Source organism: Phoxinus phoxinus (genome assembly GCF_949152265.1).
Source record: "Phoxinus phoxinus genome assembly, chromosome: 14".
Classification (NCBI taxonomy): Eukaryota; Metazoa; Chordata; class Actinopteri; order Cypriniformes; family Leuciscidae; genus Phoxinus; species Phoxinus phoxinus.
The window spans coordinates 23267751-23283365 of NC_136889.1; the positions used below are offsets into that span (position 1 = coordinate 23267751).

The 15615-nt window shown below is 36.9% G+C and overlaps 1 protein-coding gene across 3 annotated transcripts in view; it reads right to left on the minus strand.

Annotated features, from left to right (window-relative positions):
• The window catches only part of loxl4 (lysyl oxidase-like 4), a 44295-nt gene that overhangs the window by 12699 nt on the left and 15981 nt on the right, over positions 1-15615 (minus strand). For all 3 annotated transcript variants that reach the window (XM_079636422.1, XM_079636424.1, XM_079636423.1), the window contains 5 exons: positions 9955-9993; positions 9612-9825; positions 8475-8655; positions 2283-2437; positions 706-873 (listed from right to left, as the gene is read on the minus strand). In XM_079636422.1, the coding sequence (XP_079492548.1) occupies positions 706-873; positions 2283-2437; positions 8475-8655; positions 9612-9825; positions 9955-9993 (757 nt within the window). The remainder of the gene's footprint in view (positions 1-705; positions 874-2282; positions 2438-8474; positions 8656-9611; positions 9826-9954; positions 9994-15615) is intronic.

The window sequence follows — 15615 nt, forward strand, 5'->3', positions numbered from 1 at the left end:
TGAAGAGCTACAAGACTTAGGATACACATACACCTATATTAATTCATATTCATTTTAACTTAAAATCTACACGATTATGTAAAGCTACTTATTTATGGGTCCAGAAATAATGCAATTTTACCCTTCTTCCATTTTTTTGTGAAAATGAAGCACATTAATTGTCCAATTCTCGTCCAAAATATAGTATAAATTATACTGAATTTGTACTGAAAACACACACCAATCCTGAATTTATTTAATGCAGATTATTTGGAGGAAGAAAGATGAAATGATTTCCATTACAGTTTTAAAACAATTCATTTTTAATGAAGTGAATGCTGAACAATGAATATAAATAACCCTAACTTCCTTCATTCATTCATTTATTTGGGGTGATTTGGGGTTGCGATATGACCAGGACATTTATTTATGAGATTTCGTAAAACAGTTTAGTTCTCCACATGCAGTACAGAGATAGAATCAAGGTAAACTGTGAAATGAGTATAAGTATACTGTAACTGCCTTGATTCCTGTTCTCAACTATTTCTAAACCTGCCCCACCTCTTCATCTTCACAAAACAACTACTGTATAACACTTATGTTTCCCAGAAGTATCCTAACCCCTAAACATGCACAGGAAGCTCACAAATGCACACAGACTGAGGCAACCAAAGCAACATATTCAGAGCGATTCCTGGAAAACACAACATTCTTCAGCAGTCTCACCTGATGGGCACGTGAGGCGAAACCAAAGCCCAGTTGCCTGCACACCACCATAGCTTCATTTATTCCCCAGTTTTCACTGCAAATCGTCCCCCAACGCTTTCTGCCCCCCACCTCCATGAGCACCTCCACACGACCCTCAGCCGAATCCCTGCCGCCTGCCAACCGCACCTGAAACACAAACATGCTCAAAGGAGTGAAAACTGTGGCCTCAAAGAATATACAAACACTTTAGCAAACAAATGATGCTAGAGCTTTTCTCAGAACTAACTTCACTTTCCTAGGTGGTGTTTAGTGGATTAAGTGTGTATATTTAAAATAAATACCATAATGCATTTAAACGTACATATTTACATGAAGCATTTGGCAGAAACTTTCATTAAAAGCTTATCTATTTATCAGTTTGTGTATTCCGTGGGAGAAGAACCCATGACCTTGGTGTTGCCAGCGCCATGCTCTACAGTTTGAGATACCGGAATGAATAACTACCATATAATACATTATATAAAATAGCAAAGTCTGTATATTTATTTAAAGTAAATGTAATTGAATGCACTAAATGCAAAGACATTTTAAATAACGTATATTTTAAGAGTGGCCAAAATGTGTACTTCTCAGCTGGCAAAATGGGCTTTCAATAAAAATTTGAAAAATAAGAAAGGTGATTTTTCAAAATTATTATTATTGGTTCTTACTGACTATAGAAAACAGAGAAAAAAATGCTGTTGTCTTTTGCCAAATAGCTAGGGAAACTTTTAACACCCATAATGCACTGGGCATGTTGGCGACCAAGGCCACTCCCACCAGTCTGCCATGAATTTGCTTACGAGAGTCAAATACCGCTTTACTTTAGTAGAAATACTTTTTTTTAGCAAACGTTTAGTCACTTGACTTGTATTGCTCCCGGATGCAAGAATTCAAAGAGTAAACATTTAGTAGGAGTGAGTTATTTTCAGATTCCAGTGAAAGATCCAGCGTGTTGTAGGTCGTGGCTAATTTAAGGCTGCAAAGAATCGTAAATACGGAGAGAACGGCGCAACGGAAATTTGTTAAAACCTCAATGTTTGTAGTCAACATTTCAAACTTGATGAGCACGAACACTGTTTTAGGCCAAACGGACGGGAAAAACTAAAAGAACGCCCTACCGGCCAAGGCAAAACGCTGTCGCGTACAGGCAAGAAAGCTGTTGTCAGTGTTCCATTTGTACCATAATGCAACATAATGTAAGACAAAACAATAAAGAGTAGTAAGACAATACCCTTACAATAACGGTTTTGTTAATAACCATCTGTTGATCTGACTGTCTGTGGCCAGGTATACAAAAAATGGAGAAGAATAATCCGTAGTTTTCACAGCTCTGGATCTGTAAAAAGTCCTTTTGCTGACAAAGAAACGTGAATGTCTCTCTCCAGGTAACATGGAGAACAAGTCAACATTATTCATTTACATACTGTATACTACCAACCGACAAAGCTACACTTTAAGAGTCCAAATATTTTGGGGGACTACTGTGCAGATAACATGACTGATAGGAGCTACCTGAAATATATCAGAGTAACCTGTGATCGTTTTTTGCTCACCATGGTGTCAACGCCTGTCTTAGGAACATAGCACTTGACAGAAGCATCCTGGCTGTGTTTGAATGTCCAGGGTGCGACTTCCTGGAAGAGACAATCCAAAATGGAGCGCTCTGTGCCAGTGCACCGCACAGAGTTAATGTGGATTGGCCCCGTCCCTGTAGAACAAACAAACAGTAAATGTCACTGGGGAATCACACGTTAAAAGTCTCAAATATAAAACAAAATAACAAACACCCGGCTTGTTTGAGTTCCCTCCGCCACAGAGAACACTAGATACTTTCTAACCGACCCTTTACAAAAATTGCCTTAAAAACATTACTGACCAACTGTAAAAACTCTAGAGGACAGTGGCCCTGCAGGACCGAAGTTGCCTATCCCTGTTGTAAATGGTCCATTCTTATGGGCAGTGTTGGGGGTAACGCATTTCAAGTAATGTGAGTAATCTGATTATGTAATCAGATTAGTTTCAAGTAACTATAAGTAACACATTACTTTTAAATATACAACAAAATATCTGAGTTACTTATTCAAACAAGTAACGCATGTTACTTTGTTTTCCCATTTATAAACGGACAACTCTCCTGCCCCCATGTTGAGAGAAACTCTGCAAACCTGCAATAATTATATGTTAGATAACACAAAAACACTTTATGTATTTAATCTCACATTATTAACCAATGTCTCTGCTGCTGACCTTCGATGATTCAATACTTATAAGCAAAAACTATTAGATAAACATCACATTTGTGTTTTATTTTTTTGTTTTTATTGCTGAGGTAAGTGTCAAACTTTCTCTTGCTGAACGGTTAGTTTGAGCTGAGCCTTCTACACAGACGTGAATTTACATTTCCTTCAACCTGAGGCTTATTCATGTCACTTTTGAAATGAGAAAGATGAGAAAAGGTGACGCAAAAAGTAATGCAATTACCCACTTTGGAAACACTTTACTTGAAGGGGTGTGCAAAAGACTGACATGACACCTTCATAATCAAATATGAAGGAGGTTTTATTCATGTGTATGACAACTGACATTAAGTGTAATTCGCTCAATTATGACATTTTTAATGCAAATATGACATTGTTTGAGATGTCTTTGTTATGACAACTTGACTAAACCAATACATCATAACCTGTCAGTGTCTTTGTCATGACAATTTGACATTACTAAGACAACATATAAATATGTCATAAACGGATCAATTATCAATTATTATTTATCAAACATGATAAATTAATTATCAAACTTAAGAAACTACTTCGCTTCCATAGTTAAGCAACTACTTTATGTCATTAAATGACATTTTAATGACAAATTCAATTTGTACCACTGTAGTTGAGGTCAAGAAAAACGTCACAGTTATGGCCTCATGACAGCCGATGTCAAAACCAACCACCTGACAGTTTAATGTAATGTTGTTAACCCATAAAGCTAAGTGGTTTCTTAAGTTTGATAATTAATCTGCTATGTCGTGTTTATGACATATTTATGACAATTTATGTTGTCTTGGTAATGTCACAGGTTATGATGTATTGGTTTATTGGTTACATCTCAAACAATGTCATATTTTCATTAAAAATGTCATAATTGAGCAAGTGACACTTAATGACAGTTGTCATAAACATGCATAAAACCTCCTTCATATTCATGACATGTGATGCAAGTCTTATGCACACCCCTTCAAGTATAGTGTTACCGATACTTTTATTGGGAATAACACAATATTGTAACAAAAAGTTACAATAATGTGTTCAAAAAGTAACTTTCCCCAAAACGGGGACGTTTCAAAAGATGTGTAGTGTTAAAGCAAAATTCCTCACACACCAGAGGGCCACACATGAGTCTGATATCTGATATATGAAATCATTATCATCACATTCTTGAGGTTCTATGGAGATAAAAAGCTTGAAAAAAGTATCAGATGTCACAGTTCATTTCCCTCTTTGTTTACTGTGACGCCAAAACATCGGTTGAAATCAGAGTCTGAGCAGTGTGCTAAAATTGCAAATCTGCAGCATAAATATACCAGAGCAACATTAGTGTAAGAGTAATTATATCGTTTTTCTCCCCGTCTCAGAAATACATGCTGGGGAAATTCAGGGTAAATGAAGTGGAGCTGTATGAACTGCAGTGGAAAAAACGTGATTATGTGCTATTGCGCTGCTCCCGGCTAAGTTTGGGGATCGTACTGATCAAAAAAGACCGATTTCTAACAGAGCAATGAAATAATGACCAGCTGTTTAGTTTCGAAGCAAAAATGATAGAGCACAAAAGCAAACACGGCACCCCGTTTGGCCTCGCTTCTGAAGCAAATTGCTAGAGATTGGCTAAAACCATGAGGATTAATATGGAAATGTTCCCTCACAGAGAAAAAATTATACATAATCAAGGATTTAAGCAAAGAGTGGAGACCGAAAGTAAAAGTTAAGAGTCATTGAAAAAAACATTGATCGACTACAGCAAAAAAAGAAGAAATGCATAAGACGTCTAATTATTGTTCATATCATTTCTCCAGTAGACAGTATGATGACATCATAATTTGGACTCAAATGGCTCAATCAAAACTTGTTCTTTGTGTCATGTGCTACTAAATATAGATATACATATAAATAAAGAATAATATATTGTTACAAAATAAATATACACTACCATAAAAGTTTGGGGTTACTAAGAAGCATCTAATGCTCACCAAGGCTGCATTTATCTAATCAAAAATACAGAAAAAAATAAAAAAATATATATATATGATTATACAACCTAAAATAGCTGTTTTCTATTTCGCTATATTTTAATTTATTCCTCTGATGCAAAGATTAATTTTCAGCATCATTACTCTCTTCAGTGTCACATGATCCTTCAGAAATCATTCTAATAATCTGATTTGGTGCTCAAAATACATTTATTGTTGTTATTATTATCAGTGCTGAAAACTAAATATTTTTGTGGACATTTAAAAAATATGTTTTATTTATGAACATTATACTGTGATTGGGTTTATGGTTACTTTTAATCAATGAATGCTTCCTTGCTGAAATATATATATATTTTATTTTTTCAACTTTTCAATATTAGCATAAATATAAAACCGTGTATGCACAAAAAGGCAAGTAAATAAGTAAGTATTCCAGAAGTGGCTGAAGGAAAGGGAGTGGTTCTGCGACTGACTGCAGTGAATAGTTTCACTAGAGTGTGGTTTACGGAAAATTGACATTTTCTTCTCCCTAAAATAAAACAACATATATATATTCCGCATTAATGGTGTGTTCTTTTCATGGAATGACTATAATCCCTATTTTAAGAGCAGATTAAATTGCTATATAAGAAATATTTCTCTTAGCCAAGTGCATGTGTCAGCATCAGTTCAAAGCCAGAGGAAAAACTCAGTGTGTACTACATACACAAATATATTCTCACCTACGTTTTGCCAGTAAAGCAAAAGGTGAACCGGTGAACGTGACTTTAAATGCCTTGTCTATAGTAAGGTAAAACGTGCTAATACTGCATTCAAACAAAACTCGAAACGCTTACTTACTGGGAGGTCAGACTTAGAGAACGCCTCAACAGAATGTGTTGCTTCACGCCGCATTGGCCTTAAAAGATCTACATTGTCATACAGGGTTCATGCTAACTCCACCATAAAACTATTTTTGAACAAAACAATCCGCAGAAAGAATGTGCTCCACAATGCAGCCACAATGACATCCAATTTTCAAACTAGTTTCCACCACTAAGCACATTAAAGGGATAGGTCACCCCAAAATGATGTAAATGATGACAGAATTTTCATTTTTGGGTGAACTTCCCCTTTATGTTATATTAAATGTCTGGAAAATCTGGCAGTGCAATAAGCACTGTACCAACACCATTATTCAGGATCATTTCTAAATGTGGTAACCACAGTCTGGTACATGTAGCCCATCTCAACAGATTTCCTATTTTTACCGCCTGTCCCAAACAGTCCAGCTCTGTTCTGTCATTGAAACACTCATTTGTGTCTCTTTTCACTCACTATATGTTTTTGTGGCCTCGGCTGCACTGGGAAAATTATACATGACATCTAAATACCTAAAGCCCTCGACGCTATAGATGGACAGAAATCATAAGCTTTGATCTCAAGTAGTCTTACATTCAAATGGGTGAATTAAAAAACCAGCAAGTGTAGTCACTTTCTAAAATAGCTTCTTTTTTTTGCCACACCTGCCGATGAAGGGTGTATATATATATTGTCTATTATTATTAACCAACATTAAACTATAATTTACATTATTTGTTTTATTTCAAATGTATGTATTTTTGTCTCAATGACAATAAGATTTAGCTGTTTTTCTTTGTGTGTTATAGACTTTATAGAATTTGATTTATATAACTTATGCTCACAAAGGCTGTATTTATTTAATAAAAAATACAGTAAAAACAGTAATACAGTATTACAATTTTAAATAACTGTTTTCTACTTAAACAGTGTATATTAGCTTACTTACCCTTACAAAAAAGTTGTTTATTAAGTGTGCTATTACTTCTTTAAACTAAAAATAACTATTTATTTATCAGAAATATACTTAAAACTATATAAGTATACTTGAGTTATACTGACAGCAAAATTCAGTATATTTGACCTATACAGATATATGGCCTCTACTTTTACTCAACCTTTTGATCGAGATATTTTCTAAGTATACTTGGCTTGTAGTTGTGTTCACTCTTTTGATTGAGTAGCCTATTAAATACTTTTTTCACAGTTTTATATACTGTGTACTATTAGTTTCCTGAGAGTATCCTTCAAAGTGTACTTTCATAAAATAAAAAGTGTGCTGCAAGTATTTAACTTGTAAACTATCAGTATACCTATAAGATCACTTGTACTGTAGGATAGTTGCAGTACAAATGAAAAACGTAGTTGTAAACTATGTGTACTCAACATTTACTACTGTTAAACTTAAAATATACTTAAAAGTTTAATTTATACACTAATTTAGTCCCAAGGAGTAATTCAATAGTACACTTACAAGTATACTTCTAGTACATTGATATTAGTATACTTACTACATAAACTATACCGGTACTTAAAAATATACTTGAACTTTACTTAAATATACTTAATAAAATTAAGATGTATACTTAATAAGAACTTGATGTATACTTATTTTTTGCAAGAAATATTCCATCCATGTGTAAAAATAAGCCTAAAGTGGTAACACTTAACAGGTACTTAACTGGTTGCTTTGAATTTAATTTTGAAGTTGCCATTCCTAAAAAAAATATCAGCCAGTAACAGGCAAGTAACACATTACATAGCCTATTACATAATTTGGCACTTGTCGAGTGTTAAATCAAACCTTGATTGGATTATTTTCATTAGATGAAAGTAGTCAACCTTAGGCAGGTTCATTTCAAGTCTGTACTTTCATATGAGTCACTACTGGTGCATTACAGCTTGTATTTTAAAGTAACAGACCCCTAAAATTATCATAATCCATAAATCAACATTTCATCCTTTCAGTTCTTTGAATGGTAGCACCTGATAAAACATAATTATGAGTCAATCGTCATTTCACTTCCTTCCTTTAAAAAAAAAAAAAATCTGCACAACATTAGTGGCTGTGTTTTTCATCAGTGCGATATCTGGAAGTCTTCAATAAATTGCTCCTGTCATCGCTTCACTCTGACCGGATGAGATAATTGCTCTGCCAAAGAGAAAAGCTGCCGCTCGGAATACAGATCAGCGTTGAGTTTTGTCTCCGTCGGCTTAAATAAACTCACATGCAGTGTGTGGATCTGAGGCAGAGAAGTTCAGGGAAAGTTCCCTGGCTTAAATAATCATTCAATCTTACATTCATGCTTTGCGCCTGGAGAGTGTGATTTCGCATAATGTAAGACATCCTCATGTCACGTCACAGACTTCATATTCAGCTGCAGACAGGCGTATCCCACAGATAGGCAGAGCTTTCCAATTAAGCTCAGACTCAGACTTCGTTGGAATCATGTGCCAAACTCAGTATAATAACCATGTTTGTAGTTATGAATCACCCTCTTCCCAAAAACACCATATTGGCAGATTAAAGGAATAGTTCATCCAAAAAGGAAAAATCTGTCGTTTACTTACCCTCAAGTAGTTCCAACTGGGATCAGAATTACGGTAAGTACATTTTTTTGGGTCAACTATTTCTTTAAGCTGAAACTTCTGTAATTCTCACCTTGACCCATGTATGCTCCGGAAAGAGCCTCTTTGGCCGAGCCGAAGCCCAGCTCTCTGCACACCACGCTGGCTGAGATACGGTCCCACAGGTGGTCAACCACAGTTCCCCACTTCCCCTCGCGCATAACCTCGACTCTGCCTTCTCCCAGACGTGGCCCTGACTTCAGGCGCACTGACAGCTACAAGAGGAGAAAAGAGATTGACATGGTTACTTTCAGGAAATCATATTTTTCCACCTCACTCCCAAAGTACCAGGGTAATTATAACCACAGACGTTTGAAGACCACTAAAAAATATCTGTTTATAACCCATGACATAACGTTTTTAAAAGTTTGTTACGCTCACCAAGGGTGCATTTATTTGATCAAAAATACAGTAAAATAATACTGTAATATTATGAAATGTTATTATAATTCACTGCTATTCTATTTTAAAATGTAATTTATTCATGCGAATTTTCAGCGTCATTACTCCAGTCTTCAGTGTCACATGATCCTTCAGAAATATGCAGATTTTTTGTCTCAAGTACAATTAATTATGATCAACATTGAAAACGGTTGTGCTGCTTAATATTTTAGTGGAAACCTTGATACATTTTGTTCAGGACTATAATGGCATAATGAGGGTCGAATTAGATTATAGTAATTATTAGTGTTATTAAGTGATTTATTTTTTGTGATTTTTGAGTTATGTATTCAGTATAACCATTAAAAATGTAATGATGATCAGTGGGGACAAATTGGTTATTCTGATACAAACATATCTTTTTTTATACATTATACAAACATAAAAACATATTTTTTCATTTTAAAAACGATTTAACCATTGAATACCGTATTAATACTTTCGTCATTTCCGTCACCGACTTTGACATTATCGTTGTGTGTCACATTAAGAGTGATGCAAAGGACAATTTGAAATCCGATTTGAGCTGACAGAGTGTCCAGACTGAGACGCATTCTGTAAAACTCTGATTGAAATCGCATTTCAAACCACCTCCAAATGTGGTTTAAATAAGGTTTGAAAAATTCAGATTTCATGTGGGGGGGTTTTCCTGTCCAGACTTTCAAATACCATCTGGATAAAATCTGGATATGCAAACAATCAGATTTTTGCTGGCAGTCTGAACAGTTACCTGCACAGGGTGAGGTGCCTGGGGTCTGCCAGAGGACATACGAGCAAATTGCGGTCCTGGGACACAGCGGACCACAGCATGGCGACCGTTCTTACAGGGGGCGGGGCTTCGCGGGATTGACAGCTGGGCGTGACACTCCGCTAGGCTGGGCTCTGTACCCAGACAATGTACTTTCTCAACCCAGAATCCCTTCTTCTTGGTCATCTGACTCAATCTAGGAGACAACATAGTTCACAAGAGCATTAGTATATTAAGGTAAATTATGAGTAATAAGATGATCTGATGTGAAGAAATATGCTTTAGTGTGCAAGATATTCGGCAAAGAAGAGTAAACTGAATTCACCTTGTTGTTGAATCCTTGACCTTTTTATCCCATATTTTTCTGTAAATGGAAAAAAAAATGCTGTTAATAATATAAAAATATTATTAATAATATAAAATATATTTGTATATTTCCATATTACACTGGAAATAAGGCGAAATAAATGTACAGAAAGCCATAAACCACATGAGATTTTGTCGTTAGGAGGCACTTATAGTGAGTAAAATCTCACTATTCCAGGTCTTGAGCGGTTCATTACCATTGTGTCTTTATTCAAAATACTTTAAACTAAAGATTCATCTGTTTACATTGCTGTTATAATAATAAAATGTATGGCCCACAGACACAGACATCAAAGAACATATGTTTTAACTTAATCTACCACTAAACTGGCTTTCAAATATGTACATTCTATAAACAGATATTTCCACTGGCATGTTGGTATCCCGGAATGGGCAGTAAGACTTCCCAAAAAACAAACATGAGACAAACTCGAGAGAGAGCGAGAGACAGAGAGAGAGCGAGAGAGAGAGAGCGAGAGAGAGAGAGAGAGAGAGCGAGAGACAGAGAGAGAGAGACAGAGAGAGAGAGAGAGAGAGAGAGAGAGAGAGAGAGAGAGAGAGAGAGAGAGAGAGAGAGAATGCACCTGTCATCACAGTGACACATTATATAATCACTGTCATCATCCACCGTCTTTCCAACTAACCCAAAGGATTTTACTCTGATTTAGCTGAATCTGTTTTTCTGACACACACAAAATAGTTGATCAAATGTCTACTTTAGTAAGGACTTTCAAAATATGTAAATTCAATACATATTTAATAAACTCATTTTCCTGACTGAAGCGTCTTAACGAATAAAATTCAAGAGATAATATCAGTCAACAGAAAAGAAACAAGTCAACTGCTGTGTGGAATCTCCAGTTTAATGACCTCATAAAATATTCTGGATGTTTCTACCATATGACATTCTGTAGCAGAGTAATATTCTAGTAACTCGTGTCTAAAGCTACAGAACTATCTTAAAAAAGATATTTACAGCTGGAATTCAAATAAATAATTGCATATAATTTATACATTAAGTTGTCCTTTTATATATCAAATGTAGTTCTCTGAACATGAATAGATACTTTACAATAACTCATATATATATATATATATACAGTCTTACAGTGGCTGGCACTGAAATACCCACCTGCTCATGTAATTAGTCCAAGAGTTCCACCCTTGGTTTACTGCTGAACCAAGAAAACTTAATGATAGAGAGAGCTGGTCTGTTTGGAGACAACAATCATGCCACTGTTTTAAGCATTAGTCTATACACATACACACAAAACTCAATCTCTCACTCTCTCTCTCTTAGAAATGCTGTTTAAGCATTTATTGAAACAATAGAGTACTCAAATCTCTCTCTAAATATAGTACATCTTAAGGACCAATCTCTACAGTCCTGACATAATACAATACAGGGACACAAGTTTTCATGAAAAGGTTTCTTTAACACCAGCCACTTTTATGTCTCCAGGGTTGATTGTTATTAAAAATCCACTTTCTTTATTTCCTATGTGCAGGTCATATATTTGGGCATCACCTTTAATTAGAAGCAAAATAATTGTGCCTCATCCTGTACAGTGTAGTGATATAGTACAACATATAAATAATGAAAACAATGAAAAATCTCTCACACCACAACACCGAATGTTGAATGCCTAAACTGATTATTGTGCTTGACCCTCAAAGGTGATTCTCAATGGACTGAAAATGTGTAAATCCTGCAATTAAATGACACTGAGCCAAATATCACAGTACAAACTCCATAAATATAGAAGGTGATTTTTCTTTCTGAACACAGTCTGACTGCTTTCGACTGAAGGAACAGAATCCAAACCATGAAAATATTATATTTCATTTTTTGAGATGCTCGTCTAAGGATATTTGATTCTTATTGTGGTTTAAGTCTTTCAGTTTCCTCTGTGACAGAGTGTGTCCTGCTGACACAGCAGCCTATGAGGCGCAGCTATAATTGTAATCTGCCTTTCCCTTACTCGCCAGAAACGTGGAAATCTTCTGAGGGACCCAACATTTAATTACAGCATCTTCAGCTGAGGATCCAGAAGAAGCAGTGTCAGGGCGGGGTGGCTCGCGATCTCTGAGACGCTGAGTGGGAGCGCGAGGGATCGCTCTTCAGTACATCTGCCAAGTCTGGTGCTCTTTGGAGACTTAACAAAATGCACGTAATACATGGTGAGGTCAGGTACTGGGCACGCTCACAGACGAGGAAGAGCCAAACGGAGATTCTCTAGGACGTAAGCCACAAAAGCCACAGCTAGCTCTATAAGCTCTAATTTAAGTTCAAACAGCATCTTCAAGTTGCTGTTTGTGGCATGTCTTTGAGTCATGCATAAACAAAAGCTTGCTTAGGTGTTTCTGTGACCTCAAGATTAGGATTCTCAGGAAAAGAGGTACAAAGCCTAAAAAAAAGATAACAAAAACCTGTCAACGATTTTATCTGCAGGGTAAGAATTTGTTTTTGGTTTTTTTAGCATAAAAATGTAAAATTGCTCAACGCTCAAGCACATTTATCGGGGGATTTTGTAATGTAGCACCAGATAGACCTTAGGAGAATCATCAGCAGAAAGCACGTACAACACTTGCACAACGCCCCAGCACAAACCTAAAAAAGCTTGAAGGCCGCAGACCCATAAGATTAAGGTGGTGCTTTTTATAATGAGCACATGGGATGGCATGCCAGCATGGTCAAAGTCCATTCACACGATGGGAATAAAATAGTTGTGATGCGAGTGTGGTAACTCAAAAAAATGCCTCTGAACCACCACAGCATATAAGAGGAGCAAAATAAGGCAACAATGAAAATGAAGTGAGAACATGAATAAGAACGAAAAGTAGTAACTGTTAGGAAACCTATTTCAAACCAAATTATTAACTAAACTAAGAAAACCTGCTCAGAGTTAAATGGATTTACTGCTCAGCATGGTCATGAAATAAAAATGTGCTTGTGGAACAGACAAATAAGAAGGTTGGTTGGTAGGTAGGAAGGAGGGGAAGAATATAAGAAGGGAGGTAGGCAAATACTGTAGATTTGGTGGATCGGTGGATAAGTAGTTTGGGTAAATGTAGGTAGGAAGATAAAAATGGTAGATATGTAGAAAGTAGGTAAATGATAAGTAGTTAACCCAGAAGGTAGGTAGACAGGAGGGGGATGAAAATAAGTAGGAAGGTAGATAGTAGATAAGTATTTAGGTACGTAGGCAGTTTGGTAGGAGTGTAAAAAATTGGTAGGTATAAAGGTAGGTACATAGGAAGGTAAAAAAATAGGTAGATAGGTAGGTATACGTAAATTATACGTAGATTACTAAGTAGGTACAGTAAGTAGGTAGATAAGTAGGATGGTAAAAAGATTGATAGGTAGGCAGATGGATAATGTGGATAGGATTATAAGTAGTTAGGCAAGTAAAAAGTAGAAAGGAAGGTAAAAAAATAGGTAGATATGTAGGCACTTAGGTCAATTATAGGTTGTTATCCAAGTAAGCAGGTAGGAGGGGAAGAAAATATATAAGGTAGATAGATACTTTAGATGGGGAAGTACAGCAAGTTAGTTTGTGGATATATGAAGTAGGTTTAAAAAAAGTAAGTAGGTGTAGGTATTGGAAGGTGTAAAGATAGGCGAGTAGGTGAATGATAGGCTGACACATGGTTGCAGGCAGACAGATGAAGAAAGAAGGCAAGTTTATTTATATAGCACATTTCATACACTGTGGTAATTCAAAATGCTTTACACCGAAAGGAATTAAAATAATCAAAGGAAAAGGGAAATTAAAACAGTTATAAAAGGAATTAAAAGAGTAAAAAGATGATACATAGATAAACTTCTCATCTGGCAAAACACCGGATGTATCATATTTTTCACAGCTCCAAGTTTTACTCTGAGATTTTCTCATGGTGATTACACTGTGTCTGTGGTGTTCTTTCGGCGCGCCTAAGACATCTATTGGATGTCTCCAATAGACCCGATTTATCCCTAAAATCAGACAGAAGGAGCTCTAGGACTGACTCACAGGGGTAACCCCGGGTTCACTGCCTCATCAGTCCGCACCCAAAAGATTTGTTCGGAGGCTCTAGGAATGGAATCGATCCAGTCCACACCCCACAGAACCTCGGGTTTAAAGCTGCAGTCCGTAGTTTTTCCTCTTTGTCGCCATCTCTGTTCGAAATCTGCAATTGCAGTTATTCGTGGAATGATCAACTTTACGCGAGTTGTGTCTCGACACGGCACAGCGCGGATGAATCCAATGTTTTGAGGAGAATGTGCGGCTGTCAATCACCGCGCCGGTGTGGATACTAGAGATGCGCGGTTGGCGGTTACAGCCGCGGACTCCGCGGATAAACCGCGGATCGGGCGGATGACGTGACGAAAAATTATATTTTAATTAAATTTGGGCGGGTGGCGGGCGGTTGAACCAATCAAATGAAAAATATATGTATACATTGTTAAATATTGTTATCTGACTATACCTACATCCAAAAAAAGAAAATAGGGGAATTACTAACGCGCGTGCTCGGCAGAGAGGGAGAGAAAGAGAGCAAGAGACCTCGCGTGCCTCGCGCGGTCTCTTGCTCTCTCTCTCCCTCTCTGCCGTGCACGCGCTACGCGGTTTGGAGCACAGTCTCTATCTCGCGGGCGCGCTCGCTCTAGATTCCGGGAGATTTTAACTAATGCGGGAGACTCCCGGAACTTCCGGGAGACTTGGGATGTCTGCAATGAAAATATTGTACAGTAGCCTATCAGATAAGGTCAGGTTTGCCGAAGTGCGTTTATTTTAGGCTATTTATTTATTTGTGTCCCTGTGCGCCGATCGGAGACGGAGTTCACCGCTGATATTCTGAGGTAAGAGCTTTCTAGTCTTGCGGCTGTCATCAGCAGCGCCTTGCATCGCCCAATCAGCGGATAGCGGGCGGGTGCGGTTTTGAAAATCGGTCAAAAATGTTGGTGCGGATGGATGGCGGACGGATGATGAGTTTTGTGATGCGGTTGCGGATTAAATAATAGCCCATCCGCGCATCTCTAGTGGATACTGTCATTCGGAATCACAGATTCTACTTTTTGGAAGTATGACCAACTTAAGCATTTTCACAGGAAAATGTCATCTGAACAAGTAACATCCACTTTTGTTCCGACCAACTAATGGAAAAAAGCATTGCAGTAAATCGCGCTGATTAAATCTAACGATCGCTTATCATATCACATCAAACAGTGCAAATTATAATTTGTTCTCAAATTGTTAATGTTAACAACATCAGCATTGCGTGACTACATTTAATGCCCTTCCGATATTTATCCTTGTTTTCGCATGGGAGTCTCTTTTTCTGTAGCCACTCCGAAGTCCAAAGTCTTTTGCATTTTACAACGGGTGAATCTCCAGTTGTCACCGGTGATTGTCGTTTGAACCTTTCTGGATCTGCCATCAAATTAATAAGTTTAATTATATCAAGTGCTGTGAGAAACTGCTATAAATCTCTACCTCCAACATCCTCACACGCAATATAGCCTGCTAGCCGACTGACTCCTTCTTTATGTGTACAGATGTGACGTAATCACGCTAATACATGCTCTAATTTCCTGCAGAAATCCACCAGTACCACTGGAATTAAAAACCTTATAACA